Genomic DNA, 24,231 nt, shown 5'->3' with positions numbered 1-24,231 from the left:
AGAATGTGTGAGCAACACAACTCTGCACCCAGGTCAATGGAGAAGGAAGGGGAGGAGGTGTTCCAGGCACCAGAGCAGAGACTCCTCTGCAGCTGGTGAGGAAGACCATGGTATGGCAGTCTGTCCATGGAGGTCCATGGTGGAGCAGAGATCCACCTGCACCCCTGGGTAACTCCACACTGGAACATGTGGATGCATGAAGGAGACTGTGACCCACTGGGAACCCTGCACTGGACCAAGCTCCTGGCAAGACCTGTGGTCCTGTGGAGAGAGGAATCCAAGCTGGAGCAGGTTTGCTGGCAGGACTTGTGACTCCATGGAGAACCCACGGAACAGTCTGCTCCTGAGGAGCTGCACCCCATGGAAGGGATCCAAGCTGCAGCAGCTCATGAAGAGCTGCAGCCCATGGGAAGGAGTCATGTTGTAGAAAGTTGTGGAGAACTGTCTCACGTGGGAGGAACCCCGCAGTGCAGTAGGGGAAGAGTGCGAGAAGTCCTCCCCATGAGGAGAAAGGAGTGGCAGAGACAACATGAGGAACTGACCACAGCCCCCATACCCATCTCCCTGCACTATGTGGGGGTAGAGATAGAGAATTCAGGAGTAAAGATGAGCCTAGGAAAAAGGAAGGGGTGAGAGAAAGCTGGTTTTAATATTTGATTTTATTTCTGATTTTTCTGCTCTGGTTTGATGGGTAATAAATTAATTGCCCCAAGTTGAGTCTATTTTGCTCATGATGGTAATTGGTAAATGATCTCTCCCTGTCCTTATCTTGACCCGCAAGCCTTTCCTTTTATCTTCTCTTTTTTCCCTCCCCCACTGAGGAGTGGAGTGCTAGGGCAGGTTTGCTGGGCACCAGGCATCCAACCAGCATCAAACCACCAGAGTAACAGGAGGAAAATGTTTATTTTCTTTCCTTTCTTTTTTTTTTTAATGCAGCTCTGGCCCTCTTTGATACATATCTTGCTTCTGTTCTATGCCTTTTATATCAACTCTTGTGCGCTGCTACTCTGTCACCCTTATAAAAGAAAACAATGGGGAAGTAGGGACTAGTGATTGAAGAAAAGTATGACAAAAAACCTTGATATATACTTCTTTGAAAAGCTATCTGAAAAATACTAAATATTTACTTGTTTTGGTGAAATTCAGTTTTAAGGATCATATTCCAAAACATAAAATCTCATAATGGTAACAGAAAGGTGTGTATCCTGCCAAGGGTTAGTGACACACTGGGGAATGCTAGTGCTTAGTTCACATTGTGTAAACATTTTGTAATGCATCTGTAAGTTTTGTCAGTGTTAAAGCATGTAAACCTGATTTTTAGAGAATAAGCAGGGAACATAATGAGAACAGTTTGTTCATGGCTGTGGAATCCAGTTTCATTGTTTGCAGACCTCAGTTGTGCTCCTTGGTTTCTACCTCATGTTCTCTGAATTCTCCACTAATGTTGCTGATTAAATAAGAGGTATCTGTGAGCTTGCTTTTCAGTTTCAAGTCAGGTTTTGAAGTCCATGTGTTTAGCTATCTGTTGTCTCCTTGTGTACTCAACCAATGCAGAAGGGAAGCTTTATTGTGAAAAGTAAATGTTTCTGTGCACTAACTATACTTTTGGCATTGAAGGAAAGGCAGGCTGACCCAGCCCTGTCTTACTGGTACAATCAGTATGAGTGAGATTGCACAGGCTGTGGATTTATTTTAATGTTTTTAATCTCTATCTACTAAAGCTACATAGAATAAAAAAACTTCACAGAGATAGCAAGAAACTAACTCTCTTCCTTTCTTCTCTCTGTAGTTTGTTGCTCAGCCCAACTGCCAGCAGCTGCTCGCATCCCGCTGGTACGACGAGTTCCCTGGATGGCGGAGGCGACACTGGGCAGTGAAGATGTTGACATGTGTTGTGATAGGACTCCTTTTCCCAGTCTTCTCTGTGTGCTACCTGATAGCTCCCAAAAGCCCATTGGGGCTGTTCATCAGAAAGCCATTTATCAAATTTATCTGCCATACAGCATCATACTTGACTTTTCTGTTCCTGCTGCTGCTTGCCTCTCAGCACATCGACAGGTCAGACCTCAGCATGCAGGGACCCCCTCCAACCATCGTCGAGTGGATGATTTTACCGTGGGTCCTGGGTAAATGTATTACTAAAGAAAATACAGTGAAAAGTATTTTGAGCACTGTGGTTTTGCCAGGCGTTCCTGAGGCAGGATACAGCAGAGTTCTGTCATGAATTATTAACCTACCAAAGCAGGCAGATGGTCCAGCTCCTCCAGTGCTTAGCAAGAGTAGCTGACAGTGTAGACAAACAGTAGAGTTTGAAAATCCAGAGTGATAGATTACAGTGAGAAGAAACAAAAGATATTAAGGATTCCTTCCTATGATTAGGCAGTAGACCGAAAAATATATATTTTTTTCTCTCCAGACCAGAAATTGTCCTGGTTCTTGTGTCTGTTTTTTTAATGTGCTAATCTACTTTTAAAAAGAATGCTTCTGCTACAAGAAAGATTTTTCATGTAGGGAATTGAGGCATAATTTAATTTCTGTAGTGTTATTACTAACCTTAGTCACCTATAGTATGCTTCTTTCTAAATGACAGATGCACCTATTGCAAATAGTGCTGATCAGCATTTTCAAGTGAGTATTTTCATTAAAATATGCACACAGAATATTTTTTCAGTGCAAGAATTTGTCACTCAACTCAAACCAAATATCCTATGCCAGAAAGAATGCAAAAATTCTGTAGCATTTTTAAAATAGGAAAAAAAAAACTTACCTCTCTATCCTTATAGTTTACAATAAAAAAATTTGGGCTGGGATTATTGAAAGCCTGCTTTGTGTGGGCCTTGTCATCCTTAAGTGATCCTTCCTGTGATCCTAGTATTATCCTAGGTGCTCCCTCACTTTGCCTGTGTACCCTGCTAGGTGGTAATTTCTCTCAGTGTACTGTGGTCTCTCCCCTTTTTCTTATTTTTAGAATCAACACAAGTTGGACCAGGTCAGGGCAAATATATTTGTCTAAAATAAAATTATAGAAGGAAGGACTCAGTAGTCTTGACTGCAAGAATTTAGGTTTGGTATATTCATTAAAATTGTCATCAAATAAACAGGTACCTGCACAAAAATTTCTGAAACTTTGGCGGGATTTTGATACCATTACTTCCCCCAGAGCTTCTCATTAAGATACTGTGTATCTTCCATTTTTCCCAGACATGTGGGTTTCTTTAGAGCAACATAACTGTCAAGGCTTTTGGCCCCATTGATCCTATATTTACTACAGCATTGAATTTGTAATACACTAGCTGGTTGTGCCCGTTATTCTGGAGAACAACAATTCAGTGGCTTTTTCTCTGCATGTACCTTGAAAGAGCACTGTGGGAAGCACAAGGCAGGTGTACATCTGCTTTTTATTTCTAAAACAAGCATGCAGGACTGAAAAGCCTGTCTATGCTTATTTGTCAGGCACTTGTCAGAAGTCCTGCCTTCCACGGGTGAGCTGCTTTTTGGGATTTCCCCCATGGTAGCACAGCAGTGCTCACCACCAGCCTTCTCTGTGAGGTGTGTTTTCCTTGGCTGGGTAAATATTTTTAATACATTAAAAAAAGCCAAAATCTAAGATTATTGCAAAGAAATTATTCAGTCTGGGAGGTTGTCTAGATTGATACTTCTTACAGACAAGTCAGACTAAGTTCTGTAAGCAAGATTCACATTAAAATATTAAAAGAAAATTTCCTCCAGTTAATTTTCCCAGTATTTTACCATCAATAAATGAGAAACTAATATAAAACCTATTATCTTTACACAATGGCTCCTTAGAAATAAATGCTACCATGCTGAGGAGGAGCAGGAGGCTCTTCTGTGCTGTGCCATGCCCAGAGGAGATATTAGTACCTTAGTACCTTTTCTCTCTGGCTTTCCAAAGTAGCAGGTGGTCAGTATCTACTCAGCTTTCACAGTATCCTGAGGCTAAAGGATAAGAAGAACAAATGCACAGCTGACACACAGACCTTGACATGCCAAAGTGGATTTTGTCATTAATCTGTCTTTTAATAGAGATGAAAGAAAGAGGCACAATTTGAGAAGGGCAAGAGCTAGTTTCTGTAGTAAAGGCAATTCAAAAATTTTAGTGACCAGCTTCTCTCCAAAAAACACTCAGTGGGAAGAGGAAGAACCTCTAATGCCCTCAACCTCTGACATAGTTGTTTACTTCAGAAGATGTTTAAGTAACTCAGCATCTCAAAGAACTTGTTTGAAGAAGCCATTAACCCTGAGAATTATGGTGTTTAAGATAACTATCACTTCTAAAAGCAACATTAATATTTTCAGCATAGACTCATATGGCTGGATTATGCCTGTGCTGAACAAACACTTCATCTGCAAGCAGTACAGATCAAGTCAAGGGAGCCACTTCCATAAACAAAAGTTCATGAGCATGGATGAAGATCAGTGTCTTGACACCATTGGTTAAATAGCTTGTAGTCAGTCTAGACTGTGCTGTTCAGAAAAGCCATACCTTCCAAAATCTCTTGCATCCAAAATGATGCATTTTGCACACTGATCTCTAGTATTTCCTAACTAGCAGTTTCTTGTTCCAGTTTCACATTTTCTGTGTCCAGCTTTCAGGTTTTAGTTGCTGTAATGCCTTAGCCCAGCCAAATAATGAGGCCTCAGATTCACCCATCATAATTTAAGGCAATTCATTTGGCACCTGATTTCCCCATACCACTGAAGGAGACACACAGGACGTTCCAGCTAACAGCATGTGATAAACGTCTATTTCAGCTTTTTTGTTTGTATATTTAGGTCTTTTTCATATTTTGTTTTTCTGTTTGGTTGTTTTTTGTTGAGGGGGTTGTTTTTGTTCATTTTGTTTTGATGGATTTTTGTTTGGTTGGTTTTTTCAGTGGTGGTGGTTGTTTTTCTAAAGGAATGAATCTCAGCCAAACCCTGCTATGTTCCTATTCACATACATAAAAACTGTAGTCTAGTCATCTTTTAATAAACTTAGTTTTTTTCTTAAGTTCCTATCACTAAGCTAAGGTTTGTTTCCAGGCTGCAATTTAGTTTGTTTTCTAATCTCTTCAAACCATAAAATTATGCAGTAACCTTAAAAAGAGTAAATGAAGCACTCTTCAGGGGAGACTATAGCTGAGGTACATACAGATACTTTAGCATTTTCTGGATGTAAACAAAAAAAATTAATTATTTAAGTAAAAACTAGTGTGGCTCTAGGGTTATAGCTCTTCTCTGGAACCTGCAGCAGCAACTATATGTCAAAACTATCAATATTTTAAACAATAGACCTGTTTTGGTTTTTCTTAATTCAGATAGCTCTGGTTGTAGTTTGCATTTTAATTCAATCTCTCTTAATATTCAGAGAGGAAGAAGAGCTCACTGTTGCAGGTTTGTCGTCAACATGAAATCCAGGACACAAATATTTCATGCAACTTAAGAAGTTTCAAGACTGTCCATAGTAACCTGAGCTCTCTAGTGAGCAAATAGTAATTAGCATTTGCCAACTACTATGTAATAGAAGGCTAAATGTGCATAATTAGCACATAATTAAAAGTGTCACTAGAGTAGGAAGCTCAGAGGGAAAACTTGTGTTGGGCTACATTTCCATGGAGACTATCGACTTTACATTTTAAAAGTCTCTTGAGGAAACTTCTGCATTAATTTTGTCTTTTACATGATTAGATGATTATGCAAGTGGTGCTCCAGTATGTGGTAATTATCTGTGGAACAGTAAGTCAGTGTTACAAGGCTGTCATAACCTTAAGAAGTAGTTGTGGAAAAAATTCTCAGTAAGAAGAGTCGGAATCCCCTGTCCTTGCATTTAAACAAATAAGAAACAGGCTTTGGCTCATAAAGAAAATTAATTGTCATCTTATTACTGGCTGTTGGTACACACTACAGAAACATAGGCCTATTTAATATACTTGAGAATCCATCACCATTGGAAAAATAAGCAGGAAAATCAAGAGTATCATCTTGGGAAAAAAACGAGGAAGAACAGCTTTTTCTATCATCATATCCCCCATCCAGCTGCTGTGTCCTCTGATCATTATAGCAGTGATTCAGAGGGGAAATCCAACAAGACCCTACCTCACCCTCAGTGTGCCTTGACCGCGGCTCATGCAAGGATGATGTTGATCCCTGTGTGTTTGTCAGAGGTGTTCTTCTGCCCTAAACCATGGCCTCAAACCTAGCAGGAACTGTACTAAATGTCCTCACAGTGGGCATTTGCTTCACCAGCAAATGCTACAAAAATCAGAGGAGAAAGGCATCAACTAGAAAAATTTAGTGTTCAGTAGTTGTGGTTAAAAGGCTCCCTTCCAGTTTTTCAGGGTGACTGTAGCAAAGGAAATTTTTTAGGCAATTTCTTTGGATGAGTTTTTTGCTCTTTTATGGTCATATTTAAATGCTCATTTTAATTGCATTGTTCAAAAGCCTGCCTGGAGCAGGAATGCAGCCTTGCTGTATCTCTTGAACAACATGTTCCCCATCCTTTTTGTCAGAATGGTTTATACTATTGGAATACATGAATCTATAGAGAATGTGGATGTTTGGGAACTGTGCAAAATTGCAAACATTTGTGGTTAGCAAACTGCTGGTGGGATGTATGGGAATGTACAGTCTTGTCAGTCCTTGGCACAATGTACATCCAAACTGATGGCACAGCAAGACACTTCACAATAACTGATTATAGAGGGGGCAAGTACACTGTGCATCATCTTCTAAATTAGGTCAAGAAAGTGTTGTGTAAAAAATTAAACATTTGGTATGAACTGGCATGTTTCAGGGAGCAGATATAGAGAGTAATATGGCTGGCAAGATGAAACAGTACATAACCAGTAGTGACATATATAGCACAGAGGAGAAAAACAACCCCAGACAAAGCAGGAGCACAACTTCTTTTTAAGGAAGGATAATGCACATAATGACCACCAAAGGCCATTAAATCCAAACTACTGCTAAACACAGGCTAACTGCAAAGACAGGTCACATTGTTCAGGTTCCTGTACAGTCAGATCTTTAATTTCCCCAAGGATGAATATTTCACAGTCTCTCTCTCACAGTGCCTGTGTCTAACTACTGGTAGACTTTTTTCCTGATCCTATTAGCAATATCCCATGCCCCAACATGCAGCCATCACTCGTCCTCCTAATGTGCACCTCTAGAACAAGTCTGGCTCCAGCTCTGTGGAACCAGCAATTTCAATAGTGGATTACAACAGCATTACAGAATCACAGAACATTCTGAGTTGGAAGGGACCCACAAGGACCATCTCCTAAGTGAATGGCCCATACAGTGATCAAGCTTACAACCTTGGCAGTATTAGTACCATGCTCTAACTTTTTCCTTGGGAAGTACTTTTAATGGTGCCTCTGGCCATGTCATTCCCACTTTTTTACCTGATCTGACACAGGACCCACTGCACAGTTGTTCCCCTCACAAACAGGTATTTACCCATGGGAAAGCCAGAGGTGTGTGTTTGATTTTGCCCATGTTCTCTTGAAATAGTTGTACTCTGTTAATTAAATATGCCCCAGAGAGTGGAAGCCCCTGAATTATGCCAGGGTGCCTCTTGTTACCTTCATATACCTTCAGCAGAGATCAGTTCATCAGCCCAGGTGTAAACAGAAGAGCTATATCAATCCTCATCAATGCTCACTGAATTCCCTGGAAGGACTTTCCTTTGCTTCACTGAGCTTTAGATCATTAGCAGCTTGTCTCACTTCTTGTATCTGTGAAAAACTCTACATCACATAGCAGAGCAAAGTTGATTTTGTCAGTTAAATGGTTTCACAGCCCAGCAAAAATATGTTCTCCAAGAGACATGGTAAAAGGCAGTTGTTGATCTTGGCATGCAAAGATTGACCCTGAGGAACCTCTTGCTTCCCATCACTTAATGGTAAGGAACAGAAATAGCACAGAGCAACCAACCTTTTGGGGGAAAGGTAAGGCCAAAGTTAGTAAGGGATACACAAAACTTTTTGAGCCCAAACATAGTTCAGAATATTGCTTTTTATACCTCTCTGACAAATTTTGATGTTATTGTTCACAGTGAGAGTTTAACCACAATTATAATTATAAACCACAAAAGGCAGTGTTTTAGAGATGGCATAAATCTTTGTGAATTTCCACAGTTGCTGGAAAATTTTTTTGCAGTTGCTCAAGTTTCAGTACAACATAGGAATTTAGACAGGCTGTGTCTAAGTGTTTTCCTTAGAACCCAAAACACCTCTGAATGGATTTCAGAGGGAAGTTATTTCTTTGTTGTTTGTTTCTTCTGCATGAGACTGAGATGTGTTCCTTAAGAGTAAAATTACAGCTCTAGGTAGCTATAAAGGATCAAACAGGATAGAAGCAAAATGTTTTCTAAGCAGAAGTTGTCTTCCAGCACTAAAACATACTTTGTTTAACCCAAGGCTTCATCCAAAGGAAAAGAATTTTTGTAACAGTTTTGAGCTGCTGCCCTGCTCAAAGTTGCAAGTCTTAATTTATGAAAAGAAAAGCAAGTCCACTCTTTTGAAAAGACATTTCAGAATCTAATATGCAAAGATTTCAAGACTGGAAATACAGCTTCAAAATCAAAATCTATAGATAAAAGTCAAAAATAAAAGCAAATCTTATCAGTATATGTTTATTGATGTATCTGCACATTTATCATATGCAGTATGTGATATCTATTACTAAATTCTTAAAGATTTTTTAAAAGTTCTATAAGAACTTTAATGAGAGATGTTATTTTTCTAAGAACATTTTTATTTCGGTGCTTTTTGTTTTTCTCTGATGTATTTTCATTTTGCTGCTTTGAATAGAACTTATGTGGGGTTTATTTCAGAAGAAACAACTTTTCTCATTAATGTTCAGAAAATTTTGCTGCAAAAAAATGTTTAACTCACAAATTAATTTCATTTCTCCAAATTCATTTTATCCGATCAATTTTAGTTCCTTTCTTGCTTCAGGCAAACTGGACTTCATTCAAATGGTTGCAATTGATCAGTTTGCATGTATAACAATTCACAATGGTTTACAAAACCTCTCCATGGTGTCTGTCATTCCCAGGGCCCTTTGTGGTCTGCAGGATTCCTGCCCTGAACTTAATCTATTTCATCCCATTAAAACCGTAAGCATTTATAAAATTTTTCCTTGTCATCTCAGGCAGTTTCAAAATACCCATGCTGTTATTTCTCTTTTGCTGCTCCAATATGTGGGTATAAACAATGCAGCAAGTATTTGAAAGTCTTACCCTCAACTTTTTAATTAAAATCCTTGATTAATGAGGTGGAAGAGATGCATAATGTTTATAATTTCCTTGCAAGTGGCAATAAATGATAACAGCATGGTATGGATAGGTGAGGATCTAAGAGGCAGGTGTTAAATCTGGCTGATGTGAAGAGATGGGAAAGACACAGTTGGAGCAAAGAGACACGCTATAGCAAAGAATATCCAGCTAAAATTGTGAAATCTGCTCTGAGTGGAATTATTTCAGCTAAATGCAGTCATCTGGAAGTTAGACATCTGTTTTAATTAAGCCTGATCCTCCATGGCTTCCTTTTCAGCCAGTGGGAAGACTGACCCACCTGCAGATGACAGGATTATTGCCTTGGAGATTCTTGTTTCCTCCCAGGGATCTAAAAGAGGGCTTTGGGCAAGCAACTTGTCCCCAGCCTGACTGCCTAAAAGGCTCTTGCTATTAGATCTGCTCCCTGTCTTTGGCTGGTTTCTCTTAGCAGTTTTTCCCCAATACCTGTGTGCAGGCTGGCAGTGTCCCCTTTGCTTTGTCGAGATGTCAGCTTCCTTGCTGCTGAAAGTGTAGCTCTGACATGAGTTCTGCCAGTTTGCAGTAATGTTGCTGCTTTGGAACATTAATAATCAGACAGTGCCTGGACTCTGTATCTGTTTCCTACCTGTAGCAGTGCCTCTACTAGACAGTCTTGTCACTGCATATCTTCTCCTCTGTCATGTCAGGTCATGTTTGGAAATGCCCTAAAGCCTCCTTCCATAATAAAATCAGGTACTATCCAGCTATCCATTAATCTTCCAAGTAGAAAAGTGTACAAGGTCACAGAAATAATTCTGCTCTGATCTCTGGATGTATTTTTCTAAAAAAACATACACCAAACAAAAAATCCCTATAAATTTTCCAAGTATCTTCCTGATTCTCCCAATGAATGTAACAGAAGAAAATTGGCATGTTGTGTCAGAGCCTGTGGAGGTAAGAGTGGTCTGAATTCTTCCCCCCAGAAACCTCCTTCTTGTTAAAAGATACAGTTCTGATCTACAAGATATTTTAAGGCCTCTGGCTGTGGTAAATGAAACCTAAACAGCACAGCTGGGAATCCCTGAGGTTTGTTGTTCAGAACACTTTCAGCATGTAAGCTCACCAGGCCTTAGAGATATCTTCAGCCTTGTGTAAAGGCTCTGGGATTTCAGAGAACACTTTTCTAGGATAGCCCTTGATGCACACTTGGGAGGATTTACAGAACTCTAGAGAGTCCAGTTCTTCCAGCATTCATTGCTGCAGATGAGCCCTGCTAAGAATCCCTAGCCATGGAGACCTGGTAGCTGCAAAGGCTCTGATCATAGCTGTCATGGTGAGGTTGCCCTGCAATTGTGAATTTGAGCAATCAACCTTAGGACTTGGTACCAAGATTTGCTTTCAAAAATACATGTGTGGGCAGCTCTCCTGTGCATATGAGGGCTGTGTGTCTTTCACAAATGTAAAATCCATCTGTCCATCAGCATAGCTTCAAGTTCTCTGGAGTCACATAGGATCTCAGTAACTGTATTTATATATTGAGTTTGTACTTAGATGCTTTGGCTGGTAAGAAAAGCAAGCTATCACATCTCTCTTACAGCCAGCAAAAATATGAGATTTACAGTTTTCCATTACTATTTTTTTAAAAAGAACACGCATCAAAATGAACATAAAAGTTGTCTTGAACCAAAAAAATAATTAGAACCACCACCTTTACAATGTCAAAGTCTACTCAGAACTTTCAGCTGCCAAATGACTTCCAAATTGCTGGGAGCTTGGATTAATTATGTTTCTAATTCAAAATGATCAAATTTACAACGGCCATATACTCTCTTCACTATTTTATAATAGGTCAGTATTTCTCTGTTAATGTCAACTTTAAAATTACATTTCATTTTCTAAAGCCCAGGAAGTGCTTGGAAAAACAGTCTGGCTTTTCACTCACAAAACAGATCAAGTGCAGCAGCATTATTCAGCATTTCTTTTCCAATCTGTACACAATCCCATGATATTTTAGGCAGTGCCATCAAAGCATACAATACTGAGCAACAGGCTTACAGAGAACAGCCCTGCTGCAGTCTGTGTCAGTTCACATCTTGGCTGGTTGTGAACCACAGAATATCTTGGCAGAAGACTTCAATTAACCTAAAGCCTCTTGTTAAAGCATTCATCTTATTTTGCATCCCGACCTATTACTGCTGTCTTTTCAAAGTGTATTTTAAAGCCAATCCTTAACTCTGATAAGTCATAAAAAGTTTATTTCATTCTATGAATGTGTGTATTGATTTTTGCAAAGCCTTTTTATTTGGGGATCTTCTGTCAATGCAGAATGTCAATTGCTTAATGAGCCATGGCAGTCTTGCCAATGTCAAGATCCTGAAATTTTTAAGTAAAAATTCCTTAAATGAAAAAGAGCAAGGCACTGTTCTGTGACACTGAGACTTAGGGGCCATATCTGTGTTACACAGATTTTGGCTTGGAGCCTGGAGCCAGGTCTTCTCCTGAAGTGGTGATTTTTATGTGCTATAATGCACATGGAGCAGCAGTGATTCAGAGCAGTGTCTATAATTTTGAGGGGATATAGCAGCACACAAAGCAGCTGCTTTTATGACCTGATGGTTAGGTCTTAAAAAGTTATGCCCAAAAGGCAGTGAAAGAGCAAGCAGGGACATTTTCAAGTTCATGGACTGTGTGATGAAGGTTGGAGAGGACTGTGGAGAGAAGGGGGAGGCAGATCTGCTGTCACCATGTCCATACTGCATGTCACGAGTGACCAGGTCTTTGAAGAGTAAGTGATTAAGTCATTTCACTGGCTGAAATGGGCAGGCATGTAGGAGCCTGCCCTGGTAGCCTTGTGCAAGTGTGTTGCCTTTGTGATGGCACTTGGGCAGCTGACAGCAGTGTAGCAGGGTGTGCTCTTAGAGGATATTGACCCTTGCCCTGCAATCATCTTCAGCTGCTCTCTCACTGTTACGCCGCACAATTGATTGCATCTTTAAAATAAGTGTTCACTTTGGAACAGTGCTGTACTTTCTGGGTTAGTTTTATCTGATACACTACAGATAGAGTTGCAGTCAGCCTGTCTAGACTGTTGAAGGCAATAAAATGGGCCTATTCCCCTTTCCTATCTACATGTTCCCAGCGAGGTCCTTCCTCAGAGTGTGTTACCCCAGGTCTGCAGAATGCTGAAATGGTGGTGGTGGCATGGCTGAAAATTAATCCTGTGAAAATAAAAATTGCTGGATCAATCAGGTGGTTCAGATACTCCTGAGGCTTGTGATTATTGGTGATGACACACATAAACCAGATGGGACCATGTGTCTGAGGTTTGAGGGTGAAGTTAGTGAGGAAGGAGACTTTTCCTTTTGAAAGCTATCAGGAGACAGGGAAACTAAGCCAATACACTGGAAAATTAATTTGTAATAATTCAAAAACCTACCTGGCACATACAAGAGTAGGCCAGAGATTACTTCATACAGATCATGCTTGAGAAGAATCACAAGTTTTCCATCCAGTCAGCCAGAAGACTGACTGCAACAAAATGTTCAGGTTTAAGGAGAATTAAGTTTATAGTAAGGAAATGCAGAGCTCTATAGGCCCCTGCTCAAAATCTATTTATTATTTTCTAAAAGAGCAGGTAAAAAAAGGCATGTTGAATTTACTGTATCTTAACACCAATATGTGAGAGATTGGCATTATTTCTGCCCCTCTAATGAGGACAAAGTAAGAAATTCGTACAAGAAAATAATTACTGTGAAAAATTAAAAGTTGCAATGTTATTGTTATCAAAAATCTCTTTAGATAATAACATGAAATGTGCATCTAAATGTACTGTATTGTCTTACTAACATATTATACAGAAATGTGGAATATCTTCTTCAGAGTGGTTTTAATATTTATAGCATTAAAAAGAGTCTCCACACAGTTGTCTCTGAAGCTGTTAAACCAAGTTCATGTTAGACAACTTGCAAGATTTTCCACTTCGATTGAATATTTCTGTTTCACTGTGTCTAGCACAACGTGTGCTCTGCACACCTGACAACAGTTTCAATTGCTTCATGTCCCAAAGGAAGGTGTCAACAAAAGACTTTCTTCTGGAGACACTACTCTTTCATATGGAAAAGGGAGACTTTAGCTCAGCATTGAGAATAACAATAGAAATTCTCTTCCTTATTATGTGGGTTCCAAATAAAATAAATTCTGTTGGATTGACCTGCAGTCATAAATTTTCCAGTCTGAAATACATTGCATCAGTTGCCAAGGACTGAGTTGACACTGGCAACTTATTTTAAGACCCTTTTTATACTTTTTAGGATACAATGAGAAAGAGATTGAAGAAAACCAAAGAAATTGTCCTTGTAGAAGCAGATTTTTTTTTTTTTTTTGTGGGGGTTTTGTGTGACAAATTGATTCTGGAAATAGCAAAAAGATGAAATTTTACCTATCTGGATGTGTAAATTAGAGCATTTCTCCACCTTCCCTTTACACTAGATGTAAGGAAAATCAATCTGTCATGAGTTAAGTGTCTAGAATAGTCACAGCCTTTTTAAACTTAATATTCATGCCTAATGAATTATGTTTTATTTGCAGGTTTTATCTGGGGTGAAATTAAACAGATGTGGGATGGTGGACTACAGGACTACATTCATGATTGGTGGAACCTCATGGATTTTGTAATGAACTCCTTGTACTTGGCAACAATCTCCTTGAAAATCGTTGCATTTTCAAAGGTAAACTGTAAATAAAAATCAGCAACATTTTAAAGATAAATTAAATCAGGCTTCTTCAATCTTTCATCTGTGTTTGGAGGTCCTGAGGCTTAGCAATTCAAGAGATGTATGATGTGCTCTGTGAATCTTCTGCAGCACTGACAGGAAACTAGACAAGTATAAGAGCAAACAAAATATTGGGTTTTATGCTTCTTTCTCCTTGGCCTGTGCAATGTTTTCTTATTTTGTCCTGAACTGTCATACTGTTAAATTCTTGAGAAATGAAAATTATCTGTAATATTTTATAATGCTTGCATTTTATGTTAATCTTTGACTTTTTAAGTGAGAAATTATTGCCCCTAAGACAATTTTACACAACTTTCAGACAGGTCTACTGCCAAAATATGTAGTCAAAATTGGTGGGGAGAACTAAAGAGCAAGATTTTAATTTCTTTTGAAAATTTATTATAAGTGCAACATGAAAAAGTAAAACTGAAAGGGATAAAATGGTCATTTGAGGCTGGGTGTGTTCATTTTTATGTTCTTTTCATGGACTTGTTTTGAAAAGTCTTATATTTCCACTGTTTTAAGTATCTTTCAGCAGAACAGCCCTTCTTTCCAAAGGCATAGAACATGTTATTGTGAACATTTTGTATGTATTCCACATGAATAAATAATATGACAGAAATTCCTCATAAAATGAGATATTTTGAGCTAAAAATGATCTATAGTGCAAGTAAACCACATATGAAAGGAAATATAAGGATTTTTTAGCAATAGTCATAGAGTTCTTACCACATCCAAGTAGAGATAAGCCCATTTTTACTGGCCACTGGGATCAGCATTGTTCTTCAGCTTTTTCAAGTTCCCTGCCGCCAGCAATAATTTATAGTTGCAACAGTACTACTCTGTGTGCGTGGAAGGAGAGTCCCTCCTCAGCCAAGATGCTTTTGACTGGGACAAGGAGAGAGCCATCAAGTAGCCAGTGATGACTTCCTCTCCTCAAACAGCAGCTGATCTTGCTGCAGCCCTGCCACAGGCATAGAGGAGCTTAGGAACTCTAATTTTTATCATCTTGTGTCTGGTCACAAAGGTCTGTGTGCCAGCCAGTCAGGAGCAGGGAGGAACAAAGACCCAACCCCAGGTCATGTGTTGACACATCAGCCTTCTTTGACAAAAGGTTTCTGACATGCTGGATCTCTGGCTGCAAACCTTTGGAAGTCTTCTCACTCGAAGAAAATTGGAGCCTGAAAGAGGAAGGTGCTCCAAAGAGTGGTGAACTGTCATTTAAAAGCTAATGAAATATCTTTTTACTCACAAAGATGCTTTATAATAAAATGACTAGAAAATAAATAGTCATTTCACTGTCCCTTGAAACAAAGCACACAGTTCATTTAAAATAAATGTTTCCAAAGCATTGGAGATGGCCAATTATTCACTTTAGAATAATATTGATTAGAAGACATTATAGTCCTTTCATCTCCAAAATGGCTTCTGCTTATCAGTAATTAGTAATCAGATTCCAAGGTGACAGTATCTGGGATAATGTGCATCCATTACTCTCCAAATTAGTGTGTACAATTTAATCATAGTGAATACAGTGCTTACAAAAGCTGTGCTAGTCAACTGAAACACATGATGAAGTAATGAACAGAGGAATGTAAGTGTGATTTAATACCCTGCCACATTCCTTCAAATGCTTACAACAGAGTTCCTTGCCACTATGCCAGATGAGATTGAGAGGATGCCAAATGTAACCAGTATATTTTAATGTGAAGCTTTAATTTTCTTTTCCTAAGCATTGTGAGTCAGGTTTTTCTAAGTTACAACTCTTCTGTCTTTATTGAACCAAATATGTAAGGTCAGTTCTTAGATTTATTCTATCTTCTATGGATCAGTTCCAGCCACCCAAGAAAACATTTTAACTGACTACCTTGAATAAAATTATGAGTGTCTCCATGCTACTCTCCTGTGTGATAAATATTCCTAGAGTAAAATATAGTGTTTATTGCCCATTTAAGGCTCTTACTGATGCAGTAGTTAAGTAGATGGATATTATCTAGAGTAGCTGTTTGGGTAATGTAAAATTCACCAAAGCATATAATTTCAGGATGAGAGAACTGCTAAGATAACTCAAAGTAACTGGTTTCATTGCCAGTATTCAAATAAAATAAGGACATCTTATAATGTTCAATGACCTATGGTTTTTTGTCTCTGTATCCATATGTTAGGTCTTCCTAAATTATCCAGTGTATCCATTGAAAATGCTCTCTCCTCCATAAAAATATCATAATCTATAGTACATTGTTATATTTTTTTTTAAGTACAATGACAGATTTTAAGCAACACATTTGTTTTTATGGAGGGTTTTTAGGTGCGCTAAGAAAAAATGGTTCCTTTTACGTTTTTTGAATATAATTTATTTTGTTTTGATATGTAAAATTAAGTGCAGTGCCAACATGAGTGCAGAATCTGCTTGCTTTCTCTTAAATACTTGTTAAACGTGAGCATTGGACCTAGTGGTGCTTGTTTCCAATTCTGCTAAAAATCACATACAATCTCACATTGTTGATGAGAAGCCACTGATGTGAAGATCTTGTAGGGAAAGAAATTCCTATTCAGGGCAAGAACTCTGAAAAGTAGCTAAAGTACATTATTTGTCTCAACATTTACTGGCTTAATGATCACTGTGTTGGGTCTACTTTTTTCAGGAGTAAATAAGATTATATCTCTCTCCTACCACCAGTTCTGCAGAAGCTAACATATTCTTACATTTTTGCATTGTAAAATTGTTTTGATTGGTATTTTATCAGATTCACAGACTAAATGTCCATTTACACAGGCAGATAAACACCTCTCCACCCCTGAGAAATTATGGACCTTATTCCTTGGTGTAATTACCATTCTAAAGCTCTCTGCTAGGTCCCCTTCCTACTGATGCTTTGAAATTTCACATAATGAATGCAAAGATTGCCACATACATTTTAAAATAGGAAGAGTTCACATTTACATATGACTTTTCAGGAAATTATTTAAAGTACTTTTCCTGAAATGGATATTATTTAACTTGTCTCTTTGTAACCAGAAACAAGAGGGTCATCTTAGACTGAGGTCCAACAGCCCATTAAACATTCAAGTAGCCTGATCTACATGTCTGTTTAATCTCCTGTGGTGCTTCCAAGAGATCAAAAGTTCATGTCTTTTGTTTTAATGGCAAAACAGTGATCATTCAGCTTTTTTTTCTCACAAATGGTTCAGATATTGAATTTGCATTTTAGTTCCTTTGACTAAGGATCAGGGATTATTACCTTGTATTCCCTGGCTGACACTGCAAAAGTATCATATATTTACCTTGAAACTCTACTGTTTATATGCTGCTCAATTTGTTTTCTGCTCTTCTTAATTTTCCATTGATGTGCTATGTAAATTTGCTTCAACCACAGAGCCAATAATGGGTGTTATTTAATCAAATTAAGTGATGGTTGGCTTTGTTGTATGTCAAAAGGTTGTGTTTGCATTTCCAGGGGGGACAGAAATTCATCAGGGTCACCAAATAGAGGACTGCAGAGTATCAACATCATGATTTACAGCAAACTCAGTGTTGCAATGTTTTCTCTTACCATTTTCCACTCCTTAGAACAATATTAATTTATTTATCCTGTGCAGAACAGAAGAACTTCAACAAACATGAGTGAGAGAAAAAATGCTTCAATTCTACATGGTTTGACTCTAAGATACATTTTTTTTCTTTTTCACTGTTCCTGGATTTAGTATACCTAGTCTTTTTGCTACTCTTCTGTATTTTCCTTTTCACATGAAAGCTGCTTTGTTCTGTAGGAGTTTCATTATAATTTCTAGATTCCTTTTCAGCATCCTCTGCTCTGGTTAGTGTATTCAATAGGGGTTTGTTGTTAGAGACCTCTTATACTCATTATTGTCTTTATATTGTTTGCTGTCTTCTTGCAGTTAGTATTTCCAGACAATTTCCAAACCTATCTCTCAGGCCTTCACCTTTCTCACTTTTTTTTCCACCAAGTATTTACAGTCTTTTAAGTTATGTTTCTTCAACACTGAAATAAAAGCCATGACTCTCTGCTTACGACAGTGACACCTCTTGAATTCTATCCAAACATGCAGGAAGCACTTGAGCCCAAAAAAAAGAAGTCAGTTATGCTGAAATATCACAGTTGTGCCTTTGATTTCCATTTTACAAATTAAAGGTCATTTTATCTTTTCTGAATGTTCAAACAAATCAGTTTTGTGTCTTTATCCAGGACATCATAGACAAGGTCCCTTTTTCCTCACCTTTCTGCTTAACATCATTTCATCTAGAAAATCTGGCATTGGACACATCTTGCCAGACTGCAGCTGTAAGACAGTCTATCCCCTTCCCCTGCTATCAATGAGGAGAAAATGAGAAACTTCAAGAGCAACTCACCTATGTGGGATATTTGCTTTCCCACTACTCTAGAAATTCTCATTTCACTTTGCTGACTGTAAGAGTAGGTGGCAGAGTGCAGATAAGGCTCTCCACACCTGACTTGTTAAACTTGATTCTTCTTGTCTTGGTATATCATGTGCTATACTTGTTCAGTGTCCTGTAGTCCCATGTGTTTCTCTGAAGGGTATTTTCTTCAATTTCTCCCAACTCCCCCACATCTGTAATTTCCCTGGAATCTGCCACTATTTGCCCTCACCTAAAATATGTCTGCAGTTTGATGCTTTTGATTCTCTGTCAAAAACTCCATCTCTTCCCAGTTTCCTGAATGTTCTTCATATTTCTCCATGACTGTATTTTACTTTATTGCCCCAAGACAGCTTGTGTTCTTTTCCCTAATCTGAGTATCTACTGCACTGTCCAGTACCAACCTTTGCTTGTACAGACAATTATTCCTAGTTATTTAAAAGGTGGCAGTTTTCAGCTGTGAGAGCTTTAACGTGCCATGAGAATTTGCAGTAATGTGCAGTAAAATATTATTCAAAGAAAGCCATTATAGGAATCATGCTGAGGAGTTTTCATCTCTCTCTTCTCAAAAACACTGAAAATAATTTATTCTGCTTTTTATTCTTGTTTTATCTCTTAGGTGTTGTCCCCAGTAACTAAATTCTATTTTCTACTGCCTGTTTTTCATCACTGAACTTGAATCAATCAGAACTGGATTAAAGAGTGGATGGGGTAGATGAGCATAATCATTAGGGAGAGGACAGTCCAATGAAGAGAGTACTGATCTATGATTCCAGCATAGAAATTTAGGTCTAGATTTAATTCATTGCACTGTAGAGAAAAAATATCACAGGTGAACAAAATATAAGGCTGAGTAATTCTTAATTCTTTAATGGGCTATTTTTCAGTTTTTTAGTTCTCATCCCCAAATCCAAAAACAAAGCTGCTATGGCTGCTTGTATATGAGTAAATGGCATTGTGCCAGGGATTGCTGTCAGGCACTCGGATAGTTTCACATGCAATACCAGTTGGTTAGAGAAACCCTGGTGTGGGGCCTGTGCCAACTGTTAGTGTCCAAAACAATGCTCAGTTCCCTTTCACAGTTTGGATTGTAAAATCACAGAATCATAGGATGGAATGGGTTGGAAAGGACCTTTAAAGGTCATGTAGTCCTGTGCCTCTGCAATGAGCACAGGCATCTTCAACTAGGTCAGGCTGCTCAGAGCTTCATCCAGCCTGACCTTAAATGTTTCCAGGAATGGGTTATCTACCACTTCTCTGGGCAACCTGTTCCAGTGTTTCACCACCCTCACCATCAGAAATTTCTTCCAATATCTAATCCAAATCTACCCTTTTTCAGTTTAAAACCATTAGCTCATTGCTATTGCTACAAGCCCTATTAAAATGTCTATCTCTATCTTTTAGGTACTATCTCTACCCTTTTAGTCTATCTCTACCCTTTTAGGTACTGGAAGGCCACAAGGTCTCCCCAAAGTCACCTTTTCTCCACACTGAACAGCCACAACTCTCTCAGCCTTTCCTCAGAAGAGAGGTGCTCCAGCTTTATGACCATTTTCACTGTATGCCTCTGGACCAGCTCCAACAGTCCATGTCTTTCCTGTACAGGGGATGCTGGAGCTGGATACAGCACTCCGAGTGCAGTCTCACCAGAGTGGAGTAGAGGGATAGAAACCCTCCCTTGGCCTTCTGGCCCCACTTCTTGTATAGCCCAGGATATGGTTGGATTTCTGGGCTGTCAGCACTCATCTACCAGCACCTCAACTCCATCTCCTCCAAATCCTTTCACTCCCCAGACTGTCTTGATACTGGGAGCTGCCCTGACCAAGTTGCAGTGCCTTGCACTTGTTCTTGTTAAACTCCACGGTGTTCCCATGGGGCCACTTCTTGAGCTGGTCCTGGTCCCTCTGGATGACATCCTGTCCTCCAGGCATGTCAACCACACCACTCAGCTTGGTCTCGTCTGCAGACACGCTGAGTGTGCACTCAATCTCTCGGTCTATGTCATTAATGAAGATGCTAGACAGTCCCAGTCTCGGTACAGTTCCCTGAGGGATGCTACTTGTCACTGACATCCATTTGGACATCAGAATGTTGATCATCTCTCTATGGATGCACTCATCCAGCCAGTTCTTTATCCACTGAACAGCCCACCTATCAAATCCATCTCTCACCAATTTAGAGAGAAGGTTGTCACAAGGGACCATGTCAAAAGCCTTACACAAGTCCAGACAGATGACATCTGCAACCCTTCCCTTGTCCACTGATGCCGTCACTCCATCATAGAGCACCACTTGGTTGGTCAGGAAGGACTTCCCCTTGGTGAAATTGTGCTGGTGCTTTAAATTGTGTCCCTGTCCTCCATGTGCCTTAGCACAGCTTCTAGGAGGATCTGCTCCATGCCCTTCCCAGGCACAGAGGGGAGGCTGACAGGTTGGCTGCTCCCAAAGTTTTAATTTCTCCCCTTTTTAAAAATGGGTGCAATGTTTTCCTCTTTCCAGTCTGGGAACTTCACCTGACTGACAAAACTTTTCAAATATGATGGAGAGTGACTTGGAAACAACGTCAGCCAGTTTCTTTAGGATTCTGGGATGCATCTGATCAGGTCCTACAGACTTAACATTTGTTACTCGGGTGTTTCTGAACCACTCTGACAGTGATCACTTTCTTTGTAGGGTGAGTGTGGTGAAATGCTGTGATGCCTGTTTTTGTTGTGTCATCTGGCCCCAGATGGACACATGGAGTCCCTTTCCTTACTGCTCAGGGCATGCCCAGCAGCTCTGAAGGTGCATGTGCATGGTCTAGAATAGGTAAATACAGATAACACCATAGTCCCCCTTTGAAATCTGCTTTATATTACATTATCCCCTTTTTAGAGGGCTTCCTAGCATAGATTCTCTCATCTGATATGTTCTATAAAACAGACTAATGAGTCCAAATAAATAATAATGAGTCTGCTATAGTAGTTAATCCTCAGTTCAAATATCTTTCCTCTTCAATAATTTTTCTTTTTGGTAGAGCATGAACAGAAGTCACAGTTTCAGGGGTCAGACTCTTTGATAATGAGACACATAAGCAGTTTGCCATGGTTCATTAATAAACATCTTTTTCATCATTGGTCCAGTATTAGTGATTAATTGATATACTTACTTGGTGATTGAATGTTTTCTTCCTACTTGCCAGAGCTTTTGTGTGTTTCTATCCATCACTGTCAGCCCTGCACTTTCCTTCAAAGAAATAATTTACCTGCTTGTACAGCTGGAAATTTCTATAATTCTAAAAAGCAAGGTGCTCAAAACTGTTCCTTTTGCAGTGTCAGAATTTTTAAACTGTGAAAATTTTTGCTACTGTGAAAATTTATTGTGAAATCTGCAAATTAATTGAGCAGCTTATAAAGAAACTGACATATTGTTTATGCATCAAAATAGAGGAGTAATTTCTTCCCTCCTGCTTGTTTTCAGTACAGTGGGTTAGTTCCACGGGAGAGCTGGGACATGTGGCATCCAACCCTGGTGGCTGAGGCCCTGTTTGCAATCGCAAACATCTTCAGCTCCCTGCGCTTGATCTCATTATTCACTGCAAATTCTCACCTGGGACCTCTGCAGATATCTCTAGGAAGAATGTTGCTGGACATTTTGAAGTTTCTCTTCATATACTGCCTTGTGCTGCTTGCTTTTGCAAATGGATTGAACCAGCTGTACTTCTACTATGAGACAAATGAACCTGGCAACTGCAAAGGAATACGATGTGAAAAGCAGAATAATGCATTTTCAACGTAAGTAGCTATTTATTTCTGTCCTCCCCTTCTCCCCAAATATTTTAATGACTTAGAAGCTGTCTACAGAAAAGAACCTCTGTTTTCTCTTGGTATTATTGTGGTGTCCTGACAAACACATCTAATGTTACCCTAATAATAACAAAAAAACCCAACATTTCATCACTCTAATAATGTTCACCTCATACCACAGTGAAGTCTGTACAATTCAAGATCTCTCAAAAGATAAAAGGTCAAATAGAGATAAGAGGATAAATGAGATTAGAAGTTGCATAAGGTCACCAGTTCAGACCTTGCCCATCCAGGCAGCTGTCACTCTGCATTTCTTCCATGTCTACCTGTGGGCATTAAATAAAGTCTGGTGTTCTAAAAAATGAAGATTCCTTGAAAATACGATAGGCTGTAAAAGAACCACGCAGTCCCAGATCCTACTGACTCTACTCCAAACAATCAAATTTCTAATTTCTATTATAAACTGTTTCTTTTTCTTTCACTTCAAAATCAATTTTACTTCATTATAGTTTTTAGTTCATCTATAGTTCCAAGCACTGCCAAATGAATACTAATTCTCTTGTCTTTCACCTTTCAACCTGCATCAAACTACTGCTATAAATGTCTGTTCCCTGTTAACTTCTGTGTATCTAGGCTTTTTAAAAATATATATTTATTACCAATGGCTTCCTTCTTAGAGGAAATAACTTTGTAAAAATAGCAGCCTTTATATCATCTTAATCAAGTAACTTTCCTCAGGCACAGCCTATTTATGTTGTATATTAATAACACTTATGCAGGTCTAAACTTTATGTGATCTGAACAGAAAAGCACACAGAAATTTTTCAGAGCTCAGCACTGAGGGAAGCTGGGAATATTAATCTGGGAAATAGTGAGGAGTACTGGTACTAGTGTCAGAAGGTGATGTCACGTCAAAATGTGATGCTTTATGTGCTCCATACTTTCAAGGAGCAATCTAACCAGGACCATTCTTATGACACTACAGTGTAGCTGATCACAGAACAAAAAAAGGTAAATTTTTCAATATATCTAGCTGCAGAGGATTATTTTTTAATGTTCATTATTGTGACTAGATTCCTAGATGTTGTACAAACTTCTCTAAGGGAATATCATATGTTTTAGGTATAAAAACACAAGTTTCTTTTGAGGGCAGCATGCTTTTCTTTTTTATGTTTCCTTTCTTCATAAAACAAAACATATGCTAATGATAATAAAGCCTTTCTAATTATTCAACTCCTTTTATCTCAGTGGCTCTCAACAAACTAGAATTGCACAATGTGAGGATACCATATTTCTTTCAACAATCATACTTGAATTGCTTTTGGATCCTTATTCTACCCCTTGTAGTTAAAGCAAAGAGTCAAAGTACTTCAAAAGAAGGTGTCCAACATGACATCTCTGAAACTATATTTATCTCTCTGAAGTTTGAACAAATTCAGCCTTTTGTTTGCAGGCTTATTTATAGATTCTGTATTGTGTATCTAGAGGCCTAGATTTGAAAGAGTAGGCCATTGTTTCACTAGAAAGATATTCCCTCTATGTTGGCTATATTGTGATAAGTGTCATTCATCTCAGTCAAGTCAAGAACTTTTGTGTGTTTTGGGAGGAACTGAACAATCTGAAAACTAAATGTGTAGTTGTTATACAGCTATTCCTTCTGGGTTTTGTTTTTCAGGTTATTTGAAACGCTGCAGTCATTATTCTGGTCTATATTTGGACTCATCAATCTCTATGTGACCAATGTGAAAGCAAGGCATGAATTCACTGAATTTGTTGGGGCCACCATGTTTGGTACCTATAATGTAATATCTCTGGTTGTTCTACTCAACATGCTAATAGCCATGATGAATAACTCTTACCAACTCATTGCTGTAAGTTGTTTCTTACTTTTGGATAATTTATAATATATACCCTCTCTCTGTTCCTATATTCAATATTTCTGGCAGTAAAACACTTCACAGACAGTGAAGTGGGAACATTGGGACAAATATTGCAATTTACTCTGATTCTTTTG

The 24,231-nt window shown here is 38.7% G+C and overlaps 1 protein-coding gene across 2 annotated transcripts in view; it reads left to right on the top strand.

The window, feature by feature from the left end:
- The window catches only part of TRPC4 (transient receptor potential cation channel subfamily C member 4), a 132,256-nt gene that overhangs the window by 93,476 nt on the left and 14,549 nt on the right, over nt 1-24,231 (top strand). The window contains exons 4-7 of one of the 2 annotated variants that reach the window (XM_071448270.1): nt 1,790-2,126; nt 13,850-13,989; nt 21,892-22,205; nt 23,893-24,088. In XM_071448270.1, the coding sequence (XP_071304371.1) occupies nt 1,790-2,126; nt 13,850-13,989; nt 21,892-22,205; nt 23,893-24,088 (987 nt within the window). Of the gene's footprint in view, nt 1-1,789; nt 2,127-13,849; nt 13,990-21,891; nt 22,206-23,892; nt 24,089-24,231 lie in introns of those variants that run through there. The other variant, XM_071448271.1, reaches the window with a different exon arrangement.

This window comes from Agelaius tricolor, unplaced genomic scaffold (assembly GCF_023055355.1).
Source record: "Agelaius tricolor isolate 1412-34295 unplaced genomic scaffold, bAgeTri1.0.p SCAF_26, whole genome shotgun sequence".
Taxonomy (NCBI): domain Eukaryota; kingdom Metazoa; phylum Chordata; class Aves; order Passeriformes; family Icteridae; genus Agelaius; species Agelaius tricolor.
This window is presented reverse-complemented; position numbering and strand designations above follow the sequence as displayed.